The sequence below is a fragment of the Arachis duranensis genome, chromosome 7 (assembly GCF_000817695.3).
Source record: "Arachis duranensis cultivar V14167 chromosome 7, aradu.V14167.gnm2.J7QH, whole genome shotgun sequence".
NCBI lineage: Eukaryota > Viridiplantae > Streptophyta > Magnoliopsida > Fabales > Fabaceae > Arachis > Arachis duranensis.
The window spans coordinates 53731331-53752419 of NC_029778.3; the positions used below are offsets into that span (position 1 = coordinate 53731331).

General features: G+C 30.5%; 1 protein-coding gene across 1 annotated transcript; it reads right to left on the bottom strand.

Annotated features, from left to right (window-relative positions):
* Nucleotides 1-11574: 11574 nt before the first annotated feature.
* Nucleotides 11575-13615, bottom strand: LOC107459032 (protein SEMI-ROLLED LEAF 2-like). Its single transcript, XM_052251599.1, has 4 exons — nt 13334-13615; nt 12962-13111; nt 12593-12668; nt 11575-11654 (listed from the first exon to the last, which is right to left on the bottom strand). Exons 1-4 carry the CDS (start codon nt 13613-13615, stop codon nt 11575-11577), a joined length of 588 nt encoding a protein of 195 aa, XP_052107559.1.
* Nucleotides 13616-21089: the final 7474 nt, after the last annotated feature.

Sequence of the window (21089 nt, forward strand, 5' to 3'; positions counted from 1 at the left end):
GAATCAACTGCTCAAATCATATGCCTATGGTCATCTCGTACATGATCTGCGGGCACATGCATGGAGGCCTTTATGGCTAACCACTATGACTTGAGACAGAAATTTTTTCATTTTAACTTAATCTACATGAAGATGGTGCTTCCTCCTCCGGTTAACACACCAGGTGGTGTGTTTCTGTAGGCCTAAGCCAACAAAGACCTTAATTCTTGTAAGTATAACATAGGTTATTGCTGTAAAAAGCGGAATCCAGAAAAGCCTCCATCGAAGTAGATTGGGAGGAATGTTTACAGCAAAAACTGGAGTCAACACTTGAATAACCTGAGAAATAGCAACAAAGAAGTACAGAGACATTAAATTAGCAACAAATACCAAATTAGCATTTAGAAAAATGCAGCATTTAAAGCATTTATGATTATCCCAGATGCTGGAGCAAGTGGTACAAAAGTAAGGTTTTTCTTCACACCCTCAATTTGCATATTTAAAGTGTACAGATAGGGAAAAGAGTCAAGTGTCATGCTTGTATTCTTAGGGATATTTCCATCATAGAGTCAGCTAAAGCAATGTAGTAAAAAATTATAGTAAGATGACTATTAACTATAAGTCTGCTATTGAGCAAAGTTTGTTTACCGGTATAAAAGATTAAAATAGAAATATAAAATTATAAAATTATATTTAGTAAATAAGATATGAACACATATATTATATTTAGAAACATAAAATATTAATTAAGAGCTCAACTTAATTTTTATTTTTTATTATTCTTATCAATTGTTTGTAATTAAATTTCTTATCATTATATATATATTTTTAAAATTTTGTATGAAAAAAAAATGATAAATAAACTTTTATAATTTAGTTTTTATGTTTAATTTATTATCAAATAAAATATAAAAACTTAACACTAAATTTTATATCTTTATTCTTTGTGTTGCATTGTCTTCATAATCAAAAGTAGCTATGTATATATTTTGTTACCATTTTTTACCCTCTCAAGTTCTATTAATTAATTGTAGAAATAATTTTACATTATCCATGATAAAAAAATGAAAACTATAACTTTTATTTTCATAATAAAAAAATTATATGTTAAAAAAATTAACGATTATATATTTTTATATATTATTTTATATATTTTGAATATGTATCCTATATCTAATATTAGTGGTCGATTTAGTAAAGATTTTTTAGTGTTCGTATAAAATAATTATCATGATAGTTAAATAGATGAAAATCTGTTGAATAATTTTTAATTTGTAATAATTTAACCATTAAATCATATAACCATAATTAAGTTTATCCATGTTCTTGTATGTAATCTAATAATCTTACCATTAGTGTGTGAAAATTTAACCAGTAATGCGTGATAATTGAACCATTAAAATTTCGAAGAATAATAGTATATAATCTAATAATCTATTTTCTTGTTCATCCCCCTTTGAATTATTGGACTCCAATTCGTGAATGTCTCGCTAGAATTGGTAATCTGAAAATTGAATAATTAGAAATACCTTTAAATTGAGATTTACCTGGAGGATACATGACAAATAACATCTTGTGTGGTGATGACTTTGTTCTGCGTGGTTTTTTTCATCTCTTTTTTTTTGCGTTGAGTTTACTTTGCAAACAAAGTAAAAACATGTGAATAATGTCATATTGAGTTTTAAATAAGTTAATTATCAGTTAAAATTTTATAAATTAATACTAACACGTAGACATAAAAAAGGATATGGTATGGAACGAAGAAAATTTAAACAAAAATTAAAATAAAATAAAATTAGTCATAAAATAGGAGGTAATTTTATAACGTATGTGACTACTCTAACAGTTATTTATAACGTTTCCATAGTCGTTTGAAATTTTAAAAGGTAATACTATCTGAAAAATAGGAGGTTTAAGTTAAATTTTTTTCTTTCAAATTTAAATTAATTCGACCACACATATAAAATTTGTTACAAAATTTTTATGGTGGCCTTTAACAATATTCAATTTTAAGTTACTTTTTATACAGGTGGCAAACCGTTTAAACTTCAATTTAAAAATGTTGCCTATCAAATTTTAAATTAAAATTTAAATATAATTCAATAATTTAAGTTATAAAAAAAATTTCAACTTTTTATTTATCCTAAAAATTATAAACTAAAATTAAAATTCATAATTTGGGTTAATAGAATTAAAATAAAACAAAAAATAAACCTTGAATAAAAATAAATGTATTAAAATTTGAATTCCAAAATAAAGAATAATTACAAAAACAAATAAATTACTTAAATATTATTTTTTTAAGACACCTCATGAGCTTAGATGAATAAATATTATACGTCAAATAGATCATGATATATTGACAAAAAAATTATTGTCTCTATATTGTTTAATAAATAATAAACCTATCTCATTAATAATAATATTATAACTTAAATTTAAATGGTAATTGATATCATATATTGTGTAGGTACCTAGAGTATATTAGAAAGGTAAGTTTATAATTTAAAGAGAAAAATTAGTCTTTATAAATTTATTTTTACAAAAAATTAGCCTCGTTCAATTATTTTAATTCCATTTCTAATAAACATGTCCTAATAAAAAAATCTGTAAGATTAATTTACATCCAACAAAAATATCTTAATAGGTTACTATGAAAAAATGTGTAAAAATTTTTTAATTTAACGTAATTGACGAAAGAATTTATTTAATAATAAACCTATTTTTAAGAGTAATATTAAAATTTGAATGTAGACACCAATTATCATAATATATTGTATAAGTATCAAGAGTATATTAATATAGTATGATAATAATTTAAAAAAAAACATTGTTCTGTCATGTAATTAAATAATATATAAAAAATTATGTTGTAGTTAAAATTAAATAAGAATTATTTAACAATTATTAAAAAGTTTAACATTGTTGCTGAAACTATATAGTGGTCCAAATATGAGATAGTCGAACCAAATGAATAACCTAGCGTTATCTTCTAGTAATGAATCTCCAATAATAACAACAATACCATTTAAATTTTAAAATTAAGAAATTTTAAAATTCGATGAAAAAATAGTTCAATTTTTTTAAGATTTAAATCCATTACTTTATCTGTTTCAGCATTTGTTGGAAAAGAAAATTTAAATTAAATTAGATATATATAAAATGAGTCGGAAAAATGATATAAATAAAATAAAATTTAAAATATAAAATTCCAAATAATGTAAAAAAAGTTCAAACGATATTTTTACAGATTAAATATTACATATGTTGTTTCAAGCATAAAAAATATTACATCTATAGGCGTAATAGAATAATACTAATTATTGCTATCACCTTATGGTATTTTTTAATAAAAAATGATATATGAATACAATATAGTTAAGTAAATTAATGCACCGGATACAGAGTAGTGATACATTAAAGGTAGATAATTTGGCTCATGATCATCGTTAAACAAAAAGTAATCTCTAACAATAACAACAATACCATTTAATTTTTAAACTAAGGAAATTAAGAAATTTGGTTAAAAAATAAATTTGATTTAATATCTTTAAACTTTAAATGCATTAATTTTTTTCCTTTTAAATGGTAAAGAAACAATAAATATCTTCTTCAACCTAAATTGTTATAGCCTCCAACGGTTTACGCACGTGTCTCTATGCACATAAACCATTAGTGCTAGCAGTGTTTTAAGGCCAAGCATCGATAAACATAAATCACGACAGCTTCTTGCGGTTTCTGTGTTCCCCATTTGCATGTAATCCGCGGCTGACTATAGCGGAATATGTGTTTATGTAAATCACTACTGGCAGTAGCGGTTTCTAAAGATATGTGAAAAAAAATATATTTGCGTCTTCATATTGGAATAAGATATTTTTAAATAAATTTTAAAAAAATTACACTTAATTTAAAATTACACTTAATTTCACAAAAACATGTCTTTAAGGGGAAGAGTTAGGAGGCTGAGCAAGGAAAGAGCTAGATCTACCATCAATGTAACAAGCGAATCGATAGAGTCTTGTATAAACAGCATGGACAAGAAAAGGACAAAGCAGAGGAAAAGAACACTAAAACAAATAATAGATACATTATCAAGGTAACTAGTCCAATTTTGTTATAAATCTAAATATGGTCGTTATATTATGATCGGTTATTTCAATAATAGATCTAAGTCCAATTTTGTGTCTCTCTTAACATTAATTTAATTTTTAATTATTATCCCGTATTGTTTAATATAATACCAAAAAGCTGTTTTATTATTTATTAGTACATATCTTTAGTACAAGATTTTAAGCATTTTCTGAAATTTTGTGGATTGTTTTTAATTACAATGTTTAAAATATGAATCATTCTTTCCTGTGTAAATAATTATTCTGCACTAAAACTCATGGAAAAATATATCAGATTAATATTTTAGCATATGTTTTGTGAACAACGATGTAATTATTTTTTCAACTTCAAAAAGCTACATTATTTCTGATAAATTTTTTTAAAGAAATTAATTTTCATTAAATTTTATGTACTATTTAGAATACAATATTAACGTTTATTAATTATTTAGTATATGTTGATGCTTTAAATATATGTTCGTAATTTGTGTTATGTGCAACATTTAAAATACAGCTTTCATGAAAGTTTAAATACGGATAACAAGAAACAAAAGGAGGTGAACTCGCCCCTTAGCAAGAACCATTCTCAACACGTTGAAGCTCACTCACCACCCACCTACAACCAGTACCACCACCAGCGCGAAATTATCTTTACTAATGTAGTTGATAAGATGATAACAGCCATAACCTCTCTGACGAAAATCCTCGAAAAACAAAACCAAATGGCTTATCCATTGTACGCCGTTAATAGAACTAGATCGGACAATTCGTACATAGAAAATTTAGCTATTAATAATACGACAAATATTAATAATTCAAAAATTGATAACAAAGTTGACATAGATAAAATAATGAACAAATTCATTCGATCTCAAGAATGTCAAAAAATAGTTGTACAACCTACCCTACACAAATTCTCCCCTATCAACAATTCTGATAACCACGCAAATGACGTTACTATCAAGGAGCTCTTCAAACCAAATGTCTCCCCACGAAGATCATCTAGATTAGATTTGAATTCAAATACGGGAATATATATTGGTAAAAAGGGTACCTCATCATTTGTGCTGCCACGGCGTTCATGTGGCCCAAAAATTCCACAGGTATGTGTATAAAAACATAAACTTGTATTGTGATGACTTTGTTTAGTATTACTATTTTTAATTTTACTGTTTAATTACACATGATGATGGTTTCGTGTTTGCAGTAGATGCCCATTAGTTTTAGACCACCGGAGGACAAGATTCTAACGACGGATGAACTTGCTTGTGCCACTTATATTTTTTTCCCGAATTTAAAGTTTTAAGTTAATCGATAAATCCTTATAACACTATTCGATTTGATGCAAGTCTTATTTATACTTTTGTAACAACAATTTCTTGAGCTAAATATTTGCATGTGTATTCGTAAAGGGATGAAGTACTGGTATCAACTCAAACCGCATATGCAAATAGAGAAAGTTTAGCCACGTTAATTCTAGGAGAACAAGTCATCCAAGATGTAAACATTTATTTTTTATTGTATAACATTAAAAAGGTACAAAATGTTAATGTGATGTACCGTAAAATTAAAAATATACCAATGTATTCGTTTGTAGGTTATAGATTTCCTTGCTTGCATTCTCACACAAGAGCATAAAAAGCATAACAAATTACCATCCATATGGTTTCTACTAACAACCTTTTCGGTAAGTTTCAGTAAAAGATTACCCAAAAAAATCTGTATTTGATATTTTGTTTGGATTAAGTTTCAAGCAGTATATGAATAATTTGATGTATTATTTTTTTATGACAATATAACCAGCAACTAGCACTTACATGGTCCAGACCACCCAATCAACTAAGGGAACAATATGCACAAAACTACATGTATAAGATTGAGTATTTGTCAAGGGTAAGTCTTTTAATTTTTAGTAAATAATATATGATTTATTTAATCCAAATTGTATGTTTATCTTAATAGCATAGATTTACAATCCTCGTTATTTTGTAAATAAGTAGATTTTTGTCCCCATCAACGACCTCAATGAGCATTGGTTCCTGAGGATTGTAGACATGAAAAAAGAAAAGATCTTTGTGCTTGATTCTTGTAAAATACTAGACAGAAACTATGGTAGGCTATTATCAGTTGAAAACATGGTAAGTGGTCCAGTTTGATTTTGTGTACAGTAAAATTAGTTTTTCAACTTTTATTCTCTATTAATTTTGAATATTTTGTATATAACGAAAAAAATACGACATTGTTTGAAATTACGATTTGAATTTGTATTTTAAGATCATTGTTATATTCGATTTGTAAGTGATTTAGTAGTTTATTTAATTTGAAATGAAGGTTCATTTGTTAACATTAATATCGAATTAATAATTTTTAAATTTTTTATAATCTATCCATTTTAGACAGGTAATAAAAATTAACCTGTTGCATTGCTTGCACTACATAGTATCCAACCATGTTTTATGTCACACAGGCTATATTCATCGAACGAATGTTAGAACACAACTCTATCTACAATTCTAATGAAATCATTGTACCTTGTATTTTTAAGTTTCCTATTGTGAAACCGTCTGACCTGCCACAATAGAGGAAAGGCTCGTAAGTAATATTAATTTAATTTTTTTTGCTGTCATGTTTATTGAGTTTGTTACGTACGAATCATGTGTTTAGTTAAACTAATGACGTAGTACAATAACACATTTAACTAAACAATAATGAATGTGGCATCTGAGTTGTCATATTATTCTAATTGATTCGTACTTTTTAAAATTATTAGGTCTATGACAGTGATAGGATGAGGCTAGCAATCGACTTGGTTAGCAAGGAATTCAATTTGAAGAAGTTGGAAGTTATGGATAAGGCACATGCATATATGAAAGATATTCTACAAAAACAATCACGACTGCAAAAGGATATATAATTTATTTTTTTCCATCGTATTTTATATTTGCCGAGACACGTCATATTTTGTTATGCACCTTTTAGCTTAAGTGATTCTTTTATTATAGGATATTTTGTTCTCTAATCGAACCTATTGTTGAGTCATTTGATGTTTATTTCTTTGTTACAGAAAATAACTAATATCATTTAACTTTCATTTTTAGCTTTCAAGATAAATCCAAAGATATAACTTTTATGAGCTGTTTTTTATTAACTTAGTTCGAAATAATAAATTTTGATATTGTTTTATAGGATTACTGACATCAAATTTTGATAATTTAGCCAAAAATTATAAATGCTTTGTGTCTTAATTTTTCCAACAAACCTTCAAAAACTCATAGAAATTAACAGCATAGATGGTTGTAGATTATACTGATAGACAAGGGTAAAAGTTGCGATGATAATACGTGGTGATAATTCATAACGATCGGGTGAAGAGAAGGCAACAGGAGAAGAAAAAAATAAGAAAGAAGGCCAATGTAATTTAATAGATAATAATAGGTATGTGTACAGAGATTAGTATACAGTAAGAAAAAGAATATTGTTTAATATGGTGAAGAGATGTTACAAAAAATGTATATTAATGTTTTAAAAAAATAATAAAAATAAAGATAATTTAAAAAATTAAATATAAAATTTAAAAATATTTTTCACCAATTGATATTATGTATGAATATAAAGAGACTTTTGAATATGAATTTTTATCTCTACTTCAAATCATATATTATTAAAAATAAATAAGAAAAGTTAATAACGTTTATAAATAGTTAATTATTTATAATGTTTATAAATCTTTAATTGAATTTTGTTATACATAATAACAACATAATAAATTTATTTAATATCTTATTTGTATAAAATTTATAACCTTTATACAATATAAATTAAAAAACTTTTATACATTTTTTTAATTTTTTTATTTTTAATGTTTAAATTATTATATCCAATTAATAAGATTAAAATAAAAATTAAAAAGTTAATATTTTAAAAATCTACTAAATATATTAAACTGCTAATATAAGATTTAAGCAAGTCAGTCACTAGACTTGAGTAGTGTTTCATCCAATTTAAAATTATTGTGCATTACAAAAAATGTTTTATTTTACCGGTATTATTTACCATGACTTTTTATAAATTCCTGCAATATTGATAAGAGAAGTCCTTTTTTTCTTTTCATTTTTTGGAATTTAATTTACATGATTTTCTATTTTAGTCTACAGAAGTTTTATAAACCCCTTTAAAAAATTTTAAATCTTGGGTAAATAGCCGCCTCTTTCAATTTTTTCCAAAATTTGGCTCAGAAGAAAACCTAAACTCGCCCAAACCAAAATATTCTTCTCAATCCTTCCCTAATCCATCATATATGCTTCTCACCATAATCTCTGTTTTGCTGAGCTTTTGTTCCATAAACCCATCGTCTATCCTTCTCTAAACCCATCTTCTCATCAGAAACTCTGTTCCTTGGCTGATGCTGCTAATGGTTGCGTTGCTGACGCTCTTGCTTGATGTTCGCCTATTGCCACACTTCTGTCCTTCTTCCTTTGTGTTTATTTATCCTTGACCACTGAGCCACGACCCACTGCACCCGTCGTTAACTGCCACTACTTCCTCTTCGTCAACCCTCCTTGCACAGCCACTGCCAGCGTCACTCTAGCAACCTCTATCGCACCACCGCATTCATCCCCTCTATGCATTGCAACTGCTAGCTGCTCCAATTCTGAGTTCAACTAGCATTCCCCTCTCCCTGTAACTCATTTTGTCAATTTGCACCAGGTTTCATTTTCTTTTTTCTGATCTTGTAGTTGATGAAATTTTTCTATGTTAATTTTGATTTTGCTGTTCGGATTTAGTTTGCATTTAATTAAATCTGAATTTTTAGGTTTAGCTTACTTTGAATTAGGATTTTCACATTAGAATTAACTTTAGTTAGTGAAGTTGGAACATGTTGTTTTAGTTCTTGAGTTTGGTATTGTTAATGATTTGGATGATAATTCTTGATTGATTTTGGACTACTGTACTCAAAATTGAAGAATTTGTACATTTGATTTGTATACTTCCTAATTCACAATATGTTTCCTGATCTGATTAAAAACACAATATGTGCCCTAATATGATTATGTGCGAGTGTAACTGTTTTTCCAGAGCCTGTGAGGCTAAATTTGCACAGGCTTTTAGGATGCTGGCATAGGTAGCTGCATCTGCTGTCTTTTCAGCTCTTTGCATATCAATTAATAGCTTTATACCTTCTTCAGGGTGTCCCTTCTGAAAATTACCCGAGATCATGGCTGTTCAAGGAACTGAACTTTGAAGAGCCCAATTTACAAAAATCCTATTTGCTTCCCCGAATCACATTTAGCATACATGTCAACCAAAGAATTAACTTGGACAAACTTTATTTGAATATTCCCTTATTCTCTCTTATTTACTCATATTGGGTATTTTTACTTTTTCTTATTAGCTTGTGTTCCTTTTTTTTAATATTGATGCCTTTAATATTGAGGAAAGTACAACTGCGATTGCAAGGGCTTCTACGTTAAGTTCGTAATTTTTTTCATTAGTGTTTTCATGGTGGCGTTGACTTGAATGTATTGTTATTTATGTTTGTTACTTGTTACTGAGTTTTCATGAGAATTTGTTGAGGAACAGAGTTTTTGAATATAATATGTGTGAGTTGCTGTATCAGTTTAAGGAGTGTTGTTCTGTGCGGCATTATTGTTATTATAGTTTCAGAGGTGTGAGATGGTTCCTACACTGTTTAGCTTGGGAGTGATTACAGTATCTTCAATGTGTTTTTGAATCCCTAAATTCAATTCAATTCAATTCTGTTATCTGGAGCTCTGTTGAGATTGAGGGTTTTAGGTAGGAGAGGAAGAGATAGAAACTAGAATTATATCAAAATTATTACGTTGAATAGGTTGGATTAGAAGTTTTTGCATTGTAGATCAAAACTATAAAATTCATATCAATCTAAAATAATTAGACATACTCTTTTATAGATCAAAACTGATGGTAATATATAAGAGTTTCAAATATGCATGAATATGAGTTGTCAGTCTTATTGATGTTCAATTTTCACAAAATTCAGTGCAAATTAATGGTATAATTTTGCTTAAAATAACACTGATGTGATTTGATCATATATAAAGTAAATAACAAAATTGATTCTATGCTATCTTCACAGATATGCCTTGATATTTTATGATATCTTCTTTATTTCTAATCACAACTAGAAAATGAATTAATACAGACAGATTAGTCTTTATTACAGACGGATTTTTGGTTACCGACGGATTTTGTCCCTCTGTAAAAGCCTCGTCGAAAAATATTTACCGACAGATTTTTTTTGTCAGAAAATTACCGACAGATTTTTAGCAGTTACCGACGGATTTTTCCTCTGTAATTTCTCCATCCATTTTTCTGAGGCGTCAAACTTTTCGACGGATTTTCCGTCTGTAATTACAGACAAAATTTTCGATGGATTTTCCATCTGTAATTACAGACGAATTTTCCATCTGTAACTACAGATAGATTTTCTGTCTGTAATTACAGACAGATTTTTCGACGGATTTTCCGTCGATAATTAGCAACAGATTTTTCGACAAATTTTTCGACAGATTTTTCGTCTGTAATTTGAACCTTGGAAAATCATCTCACACTCTGAATACAAACAAAAAATCCGTCTGTAAATCCGTTAGTAAGGTAAAATAGAATTTTTTTAAAATTTTTCCATTGCAAAATAAATATTTTAAGTTTTTTTTTAAATTTTCTCCATCAAACACACTGTAAATTTAAAAAAGGGCAAAAATCATATAAATAAACATAATATTCATTACATGATACCTATAAAATTGGATGTTATTTTTCAACATCATTGGCCAATATCTCACTATCTCAACAAAAAAATATCCAAAAAAATAAGATGACCATCCTAATGTTACATGGATCATATGTGAGAAAAAAAACAGATTCTTTAGCGATTTGCAACGCGACAAGATGAGCTTACTTGCATGGATCATGAATCAATCTATTGGAACCATAATGGAATATTTTGGCCTGCCATCAAGATTAGTATTAGTATGCTGACTAAAACCAAAATTCTTGGGCTAAAATTTTATGAACACAAACATAAATTAAGAAAACACCTTCTGTATGAAATTTTTGTCAATCTCTGACTCATGAAGAAGCTAGTAACACTCCACCCACTGTTGGTACAAAGTCTATTAAATAAAGTATCTGAATAAATAAATCTGATAGAGTGAAATTGCTTATAGCTATAATAAAAAGAGTGAAAGAAACTGTTACCTGTCCATATTTATTGCCACGAAGAAGATACAGGAAGAAGAAACAGAACCAAACTAAAAGCAATACCCCCAATTTCAACCAAGGGATACCAAATTTTCTATCCTCTTTAGTAGCAAGAAGAGGCTCAAGACTCTTCAACCCTTCTTTATTCTCTTCTTTGTTCTCTTGAACTAGCCTCTGACCTTCTTCATCAGCAGCATTATCCCCATTCTTAACTCACTTAAACCCTTTCTTCCTAATCTCTTTTGACTCAGCCTTCCAAAACAGTACCCCATTTATAAGGGAAGTCTTTCCAGCATTTTGGAGTCCTATCAGAGATAGCTCCATTTCCTGCTTGAAGAATAGGTTGCAATCATATTCATAATAACATAGTAAGCTTAAACATTTCAGATAAAGTGATCTACTATTAGAGTTCAAATTAGATGATGCATCATACTAAAATATGAATCAACTTAAACAGGTTTATTGAAAACAAAAGACATTACAACAAATAACATGTGAATAAATGGACGCTTTAAAACAAATTCAGAAGTGCTATGTAAGGATCAAAAGGATGATCACCAATGTTGTGTCAATTATAAAGTCTAGTGTCTTTGTTAATCCCTACATGTATACATATATATATAGCAATATTAGTCAACATTCAATTTTGAAAAAATAAATAAACATGAAATAGGTAATGCTTTTTTAATTTGTTATGCTTACTTTCATTTGGTCTTGATCAGATGAAATTACATAGTTATATGCACTAAGCAAATTGAGGGCTTCATTTCCTTAGATATGCTGGTGCTAAAAACTCTATTCAAACCAAAAGCCTTTCCAAATTTAACAGCCATGTGACTAAGTCCACCAAGGCCAATCACTCCTAGAGATTTTCCCGACTGCTCATTCATCTTGTGGCAAATCATTGGTGAATAAACAGTATAGCAACTGTAAAGACTCCTAAACAAGTAAAAATATTCCCGTAAGACTTTTTTCAAGTATGAAATATAGCAACTGCAAAGAAAGTAACCATAATTAAGAGACTTAAAATCTAGAACTCAGTCATCATGTCATGAGGAAGAAATTGTTTAAGATATTTTGTTTAAGATCTGAAAAATCAATTTTCTGTAGGCATATGTACCTTTCTTTTATAACATTTATCTCTTTTGTATAAATATAAGTCATTCAATGATGACTCTGTTCCTAGCCTTGAATCCATGGAGACAGGAGTACTCTTATGGCATTTCTTCCTACAGATAAGAAAATCACCCGTACATCCAACTTACCTTCTTGGTCCAAAGAGATGCTTCGAAAGGAGAATGCTAATTGGAAACATCTAGCCAAAACCCTATAATTAGATGCCTGACAAAGCAATTCATATCACCATTAAATTATAAAAATTAATTAAAATATGAAAACAGATTTGGATAAATAGATTTTAAAGCTAACGGGATTAGTTAAAAGGCTATAGCATTTTTTTCATTTCTGTAAAGATAAATTTTGCTGTCAAAGGCTATGAAATATTCTTTTTAAGTTGCTGAAATAGCTAATTGCATTTCATAATCAATTGGAACTTGGAGGATTTATGGTAACCAATGTATCTGCAAAATAAATTAAAAAAAACAATTATGACACTTGATATACATCAATCTCACCTTAGAACGAGTAAACAATAAAGAGATGCTAAAAGTGTGTGCCATTGCCTCAAAATTTGCAGGGCCATTTTCTACAGAGGTTGCCTGAACCCAGATGGAAGAAAGTAACAGACTCACTTGGTGACTGCTCAATCTAAGAGAACCTAAATCCTGAAAAGAATAACCCCATGGTTAGGAACAACCAAGGGTATCCATTGTTGGACAAGAAAAAATAAATGACCAAACCAACTGATAGATGTATGTAATAAAATTGAATCCAAGAAGAATCAATAAAATTTAAATATGATCGACACGAACTCCATCATATCATATGCTCCCACTATGGCACTATTAGATAATACAATTAATATCGATAAGTAGAAAATGTCATACCTCTTTTCCATCAGTTAGTGCACGAGTAAAGCTATAACCACGATATGGATGAACAACATTTTTATCCCCGGTAACTCCTACAACTGTGTTTCCTTCTAGCAGTTTCCCATTTAAGTGTTCTGCTTCAGAGAAACTATCATGCTGAATGTGGAAGCTATTACTCTGTACCTTCATAGCCATCTTTGTTTTCTGGTCCAACCATGGAGAAACCATTGATGGCATAAGCACCATAGAGAAGACACTATGTGCTCCAATTTGTGTTTCACGGTCCGGATGAGCCATGGCCACGAGCAATTGATGGAACAAGGCATCAGGGAAAGCCTGGAATAAGTCCAGAAAACACCCTATGTCTTTAGATAAATGAATAAAGCTGAATAGGTAGCAATGTTATTTCCAGTCTATGTAGGAATGCTTGCCTTCTTCTGATATGACACATTAGGGACAGAACTGATTAATTTTGCAGTTTGATAGACAGTAGAGATTGTTGTTCTGGCTAGGAGGGTAAAAATAGAAATATTTTCTAAAACCACAGCCATCAAATCAAGAATGGGTCCTACATCCCCAACCTGTTCTACAAAGCATACTACTTCAGGAATTACATTAAATCAAACTATTGACAGTTCAGTATTTTAACAATCAGATTCTAAGCATGAGATCTGAAAAGAAAATAGAGTCACTATCACCTTCACAGTTTGAAGGAAGTCTCTAAGGAATAATTCCTGTGTTGCCTTGAACTGGTGACTGCAGGCCAAGATTTCCATCATATGCTTGACAGCCACATCATACATCCCAAGTGAAGCATACCACCTATAACAATGAAAAGTAAGAAAGATTAAAGAATCTAGATGCATATGTTCTACATTATTAAACAACAAGAATATGCTATTATTGAAGCAAGTCAAACTTACTGTCCTATATGAAAATGAACATGATCATTGATGTAGCTCCAAGTAGAAGGATCATTATCACACTGCAGCAAAAAGCAGCAGCAAAAGAAAAAAGAGAGTGCAGTGAAAGAAAACACCAAAAATTAAAAAACCATGAGGAAAATCAATTTTATTTAAGATCTGAAAAATCATCTGTAGTATTCTACATTACAATTGGCTTCCTAAAGATCCATCAAAAATGGCTGCTTCAGTAGCTGCTTTTGGATTCAGTTGACAGCCAAGGGCAGGTGCTAGTGTAGTATGTATTACATAATTCACTGCAAAGTCATACAACAAATGATGGATAATAACCAGATTCCTGGATTTTCTTCTAGTAATTAATCGCTAAGTAGCATACAAGTCTATAGAAAAAAAATCAACTGCTCACCTGATGAATCAAAATGGAAGATGTTATAATTTATTAAGTTATTTATTCTAATCTCTGTTACCCTAATCTATCCTTTCAATGAACATACAGAAATGAGGGAAATGAACCCAACATCGTGTTTTACTAATGGACAATGTAACGGTTCAATTCTGAAATCTATGAGTTCCCAAGTAATGAGTACTCTATAAAGATTGGAACAATAGCAGTTCATCAGGTCATAAGAAGCAAATGAGATGGTTCTACTAACCAGTGGTCAGCAATTCCAGTAAAAGCAGAAGCAAGATATACTAGGATTGCATGGCTGCCAAAAGAAAACAAGATTAATTCCACCACTTACATAAGCATTGTAAAGAAACACAAATTCACGTATTTATAAAGTGAATTACACAAATTAGACTAACAAAACCAAAAAGTGAACAGAATGGAGGATACTTAAATAAAATACACGTCATGTTTCAAATTTAAATTAGGATATCCCAACATGTTTCCTTCATTTTGATAGCCATGATGTACATAAATAACCTTGACAACCCAATGATAACCAACAGGTGCAATGGAGCACCGCCATAAGCATTAAAATAAGAAAGAAGGGTCAAAAAGCATGGTTCCTTATCAAGAATTACCTCTTGGAGAGCTTCAAGTTTCCATGAACAATAGCCAGAACTTTCTTCAGAGGGTTTACTTCTGCAAAGACATCAAACAACGCATGTAAGAAGTAGAGCGGACAACACCAACTATTGCAACCAAATCGTACAAGAAATATAAGACATGTTAGATAGAAATTTATTAAATCAGCAGAGCAGAGATAATAGACACCAACAAATAGAAATAGATAGATAGATAGATAAATAGATAACTATTGCAAGAACTCGTCGGATTGCTTCCCAGCCTCAGCAACCTCTCTCTCACACCCCTGCACAAAAACTCGAGTTATAAAAAGCAGCAAAGGAACGATAAAAAGACAAGGAGGTTTTAATTGAGTAAACGGTTCTTATAGCATACCTCGTAAACTGAGATTCTTGCAACATGTGGTCTATTCTATTCCAAAAGAAGTTTCTTTTTTTTTGGGAAAGAGAATATCAGTCTCAGAGAAGAAACACTGCTCTATAGTAAAAGGAATTGAGTAAACTAATATCACAGCAAACGAAACTTAAGTTCCTATAGTAAAAGGAATGATGAATGAAAACACAAAAATCAGCACTGAATATCAGTAGCAACAAAGCATAGAATTCAGGGTTAGTTGAAGAACCTGGCATGTATGAGACAAAGCCACCTCTATTCTCAATGCTGCCCCGCTCAGTATTAGGTTCATGGTCAGTAGTCATCTGTACAGCCTCCCCTCCCATTGACAGAACTTGCAACATAAAAATAATTAATTAAGAGTGAAATAGCAAGAATAAAGATACATATTACTACTTATGTACTTTTAAAAGAAAAGCAACAAACATTTGATGTGCATGTTAGGTCAAACCAACAAATAAGCAAACCATCGAACACTTGGTGTGCACGGCGAAATTCATAGAGGGGAGGGAAGAAGAAAAAGAAAAACTAACGAGTGCTTCTCTGAATTCTGTTTGTTCAACAATCTAGATTAACAATCTAAACATTTCTCAACAAATAAGCAATTCTGTTTGCAAAATGTGCACACCTGAAAACCAAGCTCTCATAATCATTAGTAGACAACAGAATGCAAAAAATCAAGAAATGAATTTGATTTCAGGAACAAGCAACAAATTATCCACAACCCTATTTCCACAAATCACACCATTTATTTGTTAAAAAATAAAAGAGGAAAAAATACTAGTGATAAATCAAAGTGATAATAATAATAATAATAATAATAATAATAATAATAATAATAATAATAATAACCTTAATTTTCCAGAGTAATCTAAAGTTACGTCTAAGAGAACAACCCAAGCATCTTCCATTGTGGCTCTAGAACCCTTATCCTCAACTGCATCAGCATCAATTTCGAAAGAAGCTTCGACAACCGAAGAATCTTTCGTCTTTGGCTTCTTCGAGGGAACATCAACAAGATCGTCGCCTTCCGAATCAGGTTTGCGCTTTTTGGGTTCAACTTCCATCGTGACGGTTTTGCCCTCTGTGGTTTCGTCCATTTTCGCTCTTACAAATTCCAATCATGACAACAAAGGGTTGAAGGTTAAAATCGTTGGAAAGTGAAAACCCTAAGCCTACTACAATGATCTCTAATATCTCCTACTCACCTATAGTTTACAGTAGTAATAATTAATAAAAGATGAGAAGAAGGAGAAAGTAGCTGCGGTGGTTAGGGTAGCCGGCGGTGGCACTGTGGGTGAGAAAAGGAGAAGAAGAAGCTCGTCAACGGAGAGGGGAATGCTAGGTTGAGCTCCTTTGATTTGGTAATGTGAATGAATAGAGCTTGGGCACAATCCATCATAAAATGCATGATATAATATTTTCAACGAAAAATTTTAAATTGTCTGTAACTATTTTTCAATAAAAAAATTAATTTTTCCGACGAAATTATCGACAGATTCTCTTTTCCGTCTGTAATTTATGCTAATTCATTTTTTTTCAGACAAAAAATCCCTCTGAAATTCTGTCTGTATTTCTATGGGATAAAATACGTCGGAAATATCCGTCTGTAATAACTAATTTTCTAGTAGTGAATGGGGGCTTCAGCATCAACATTTTGATCCTTTTTTTGCTTTCCTTTATTGGATTAGTGTGTTTATCAGTGAGGGTGTGATTAGCTTTCTTCACAAGCTAATTAAATTTATAATGTTAACATACTTTTTTGTTAAAAGAGCGAAAATGCTGACCCTTCATCATTCGAACTTCCAAAGACAATGAATATCTACATGCTTCATCTCCCTCCCTCGTTCAAGATAGATGGTAAAACTGATTTTAAATATTTATGTTGTTTTAGGTGATTACATTCTTACTTTATATAATCTTGGTAACATATAAGCTTCTTTTCTCGTCTTAATTTTTTCATGTTATTTTTTCTTATGCTTTTTAATGAGCGGATAATTTATACGCTTTTTGGCATTGTTTTTAGATAGTTTTTAGTATAATCTAGCTACTTTTAGGGATGTTTTCATTAGTTTTTATGCTAAATTAACATTTTTGGACTTTAATATGAGTTTGTGTGTTTTTCTGTGATTTCAGGTAATTTCTGGCTGAAATTGAGGGACCTGAGCAAAACTCTGATAAAGAGGATGACAAAGGACTGCTGATGCTGTTGGAATCTGACCTCCCTATACTCGAAATGGATTTTCTGGAGCTACAGAACTCCAAATGGCGCACTCTCAACAGGGTTGGAAAGTAGACATCCAGAGCTTTCCAGCAAATATATATAAGTCCATACTTTATTCGAGATTTGACGACGTAAACTGGCGCTCAACGCCAGTTCCATGCTGCATTCTGGAGTCAAACGCCAGAAACACGTCACAAACCAGAGTTGAACGCCAAAAACACGTTACAACTTGGCGTTCAACTCCAAGAGAAGTCTCAGCTCCTGTAAAGATCAAGCTCAGCCCAAGCACACACCAAGTGGGCCCCGGAAGTGGATTTCTGCATCAATTACTTACTTCTGTAAACCCTAGTAGCTAGTCTAGTATAAATAGGACTTTTTACTATCATATTAGACATCCTGGATCCTGGATTGTATTTTTGATCCTGTGATCATGTTTTGGGGGCTGGCCATTCAGCATGCCTGAACCTTCATCACTTATGTATTTTCAACGGTGGAGTTTCTACACACCATAGATTAAGGATATGGAGCTCTGCTGTACCTCAAGTTTTAATGCAATTACTACTATTTTCTATTCAATTCAGCTATTCCTGTTCTAAGATATTCGTTGCACGTCAACATGATGAATGTGATCATCTGTGACACTCATCATCATTCTCACCTATGAACGCGTGACTGACAACCACTACCGTTCTACTTTAGACCGGGCGCATATCTCTTGATTCCTTAATAAGAATCTTCGTGGTATAAGCTAGATTGATGGCGGCATTCATGAGAATTCGGAAATTCTAAACCTTGTCTGTGGTATTTTGAGTAGGATTCATGGATTGAATGACTGTGACGAGCTTCAAACTCACAATTGTTGGGCATGATGACAAACGCAAAAGAATCAAGGGATTCTATTCCAACATGATCGAGAACCGACAGATGATTAGCCGTGCCGTGACAGAGCATTTGGACCTTTTTCACTGAGAGGATGGGATGTAGCCATTGACAACGGTGATGCCCTACATACAGCTTGCCATGGAAAGGAATAAGAAGGATTGAAGGAAGGCAGTAGAAAAGTAGAGATCCAACAGGGACAAGCATCTCCATACACTTATCTGAAATTCTCACCATTGAATTACAAGAGTAACTCTATCTTTATTTTCTGCTTATTTATTATTATTATTCGAAAACTCCATAACATTTACTATCCACCTAACTAAGATTTACAAGATGACCATAGCTTGCTTCATACCAACAATCTCCGTGGGATCGACCTTTACTCACTTAAGGTATTACTTGGACGACCCAGTACACTTGCTGGTTAGTTGTGCGGAGTTGTGACTAAGTATGATTCACGTTTGAGAGCGCTACCAAGTTTTTGGCGCCATTATTGATGATCACAATTTCGTGCACTAAGTTTTTGGCGCCGTTGTCGGGGATTGTTCGAGTTTGGACAACTGACAGTTCATCTTGTTGCTCAGATTAGGTAATTTTTTTTTTTATTTTCTTTTCAAAAAAGTTTTCAAAAATATTTTTTAAAATTCTCCCTCTATTTTCGAAAAATCCTTCAGAGTTTTTAAGAATGAATTCTAGAGTTTCAAAATGGTATGCTGAAGCTTGGCTAGCCATCAAGCTTTAGACTAACCTGGTATGATTCCTGGAATTTTGATTGAGGACTTTGAATTCATTGCTTCCTTTTTCCTATATGTTTTCGAAAAAATAAAATAAAATCCAAAAAATAATAAAATTATAAAAATCAAAAATATTTTTGTGTTTCTTGTTTGAGTCTTGTGTCATGTTTTAAGTTTGGTGTCAATTGCATATTCATTTTGTTCTTGCAATTTTCGAAAATTCATGCATTCATAGTGTTCTTCATGATCTTCAAGTTGTTCTTGGTAAGTCTTCTTATTTGATCTTGATGTTTTCTTGTTTTGTGTCTTTTGTTATTTTTCATGTGCATCTTTGCATTCATATTGTCTAAGCATTAAAGATTTCTAAGTTTGGTGTCTTGCATGTTTTCTTTGCATCAAATTTTTTTCAAAAATATGTTCTTCATGTTCATCATGATCTTCAAAGTGTTTTTGGTGTTCATCTTGACATTCATAGTGTTCTTGCATGCATCATTGGTTTTGATCCAAAATTTTCATGTTTTGGGTCATATTTGTGTTTTTCTCTCTTATCATTAAAAATTCAAAAATAAAAAAAATATCTTTTCCTTTTTTCTCTCAAAATTTTGAAAATTTGGGTTGACTTAGTCAAAAATTTTTTAAAATTAGTTAGTTCTCATTTTTCTTTTTTGATTTTCGAAAATTTCAAAAATTATTTTCAAAATCTTTTCTTAATTTTATTTCAAAATTTTCGAAACTTAACTAACAAGTAATGTGATTGGTTCAAAAATTTGAAGTTTGTTACTTTTTGTTAAGAAAGATTCAATCTTTAAATTCTAGAATCTTATCTTTTAATTTCTTGTTAGTTAAGTAATTAATTTTAATTTTAAAACTTAAATCTTTTCTAACCATATCTTTTTAATCATATCTTTTCGTTTTATCTTCTATATCATATCTTCTTTTTCAAAATTTTATCTTTTTTCAAAAATTTGATTTTAAAATATCTTTTCTAACTTCTTATTTTCTTATCTTCTTATCTTTTCAAATTTGATTTTCAAATCTTTTTCAACTAACTATTTGACTTTTTGTTTCTTTTTTATCTTTTTCAAAATCACCTAACAACTTTTTTCTCTCTAATTTTCGAAAATACCTCCCTCTTTTTCACAAATTCTTTTTTTAATTAATTAATTGTTTTAAAATTTTAATTTTAATTTTATTTCTTGTCTTAATTTTCGAAAATCATTAACTCCTTTTCAAAATTATTTTTGAAAATTTCTGTCTCTCATATTATTCTATTTTCATTCACTAACACTTCTCTTCATCTCAAATCACTGCCCCTATCCTCACCTTTGTGTTTGGATTCTCCTTTCTTTATTCCCTTTCTTCTTCTACTAACAATAAGGAACCTCTTTACTGTGACACATAGGATTTCTCTTTTTTTCTGTTCTCTTCTCTTTCATATGAGCAGGAACAAGGAAAAAGGCATTCTTGTTGAAGCTAATCCAGAACCTGAAAGGACTCTGAAGAGGAAACTAAGAGAAGCTAAATTACAACAATTCAGAGACAACCTTGCTGAAATTTTCGAACAAGAAAAGGAGATGGCAGC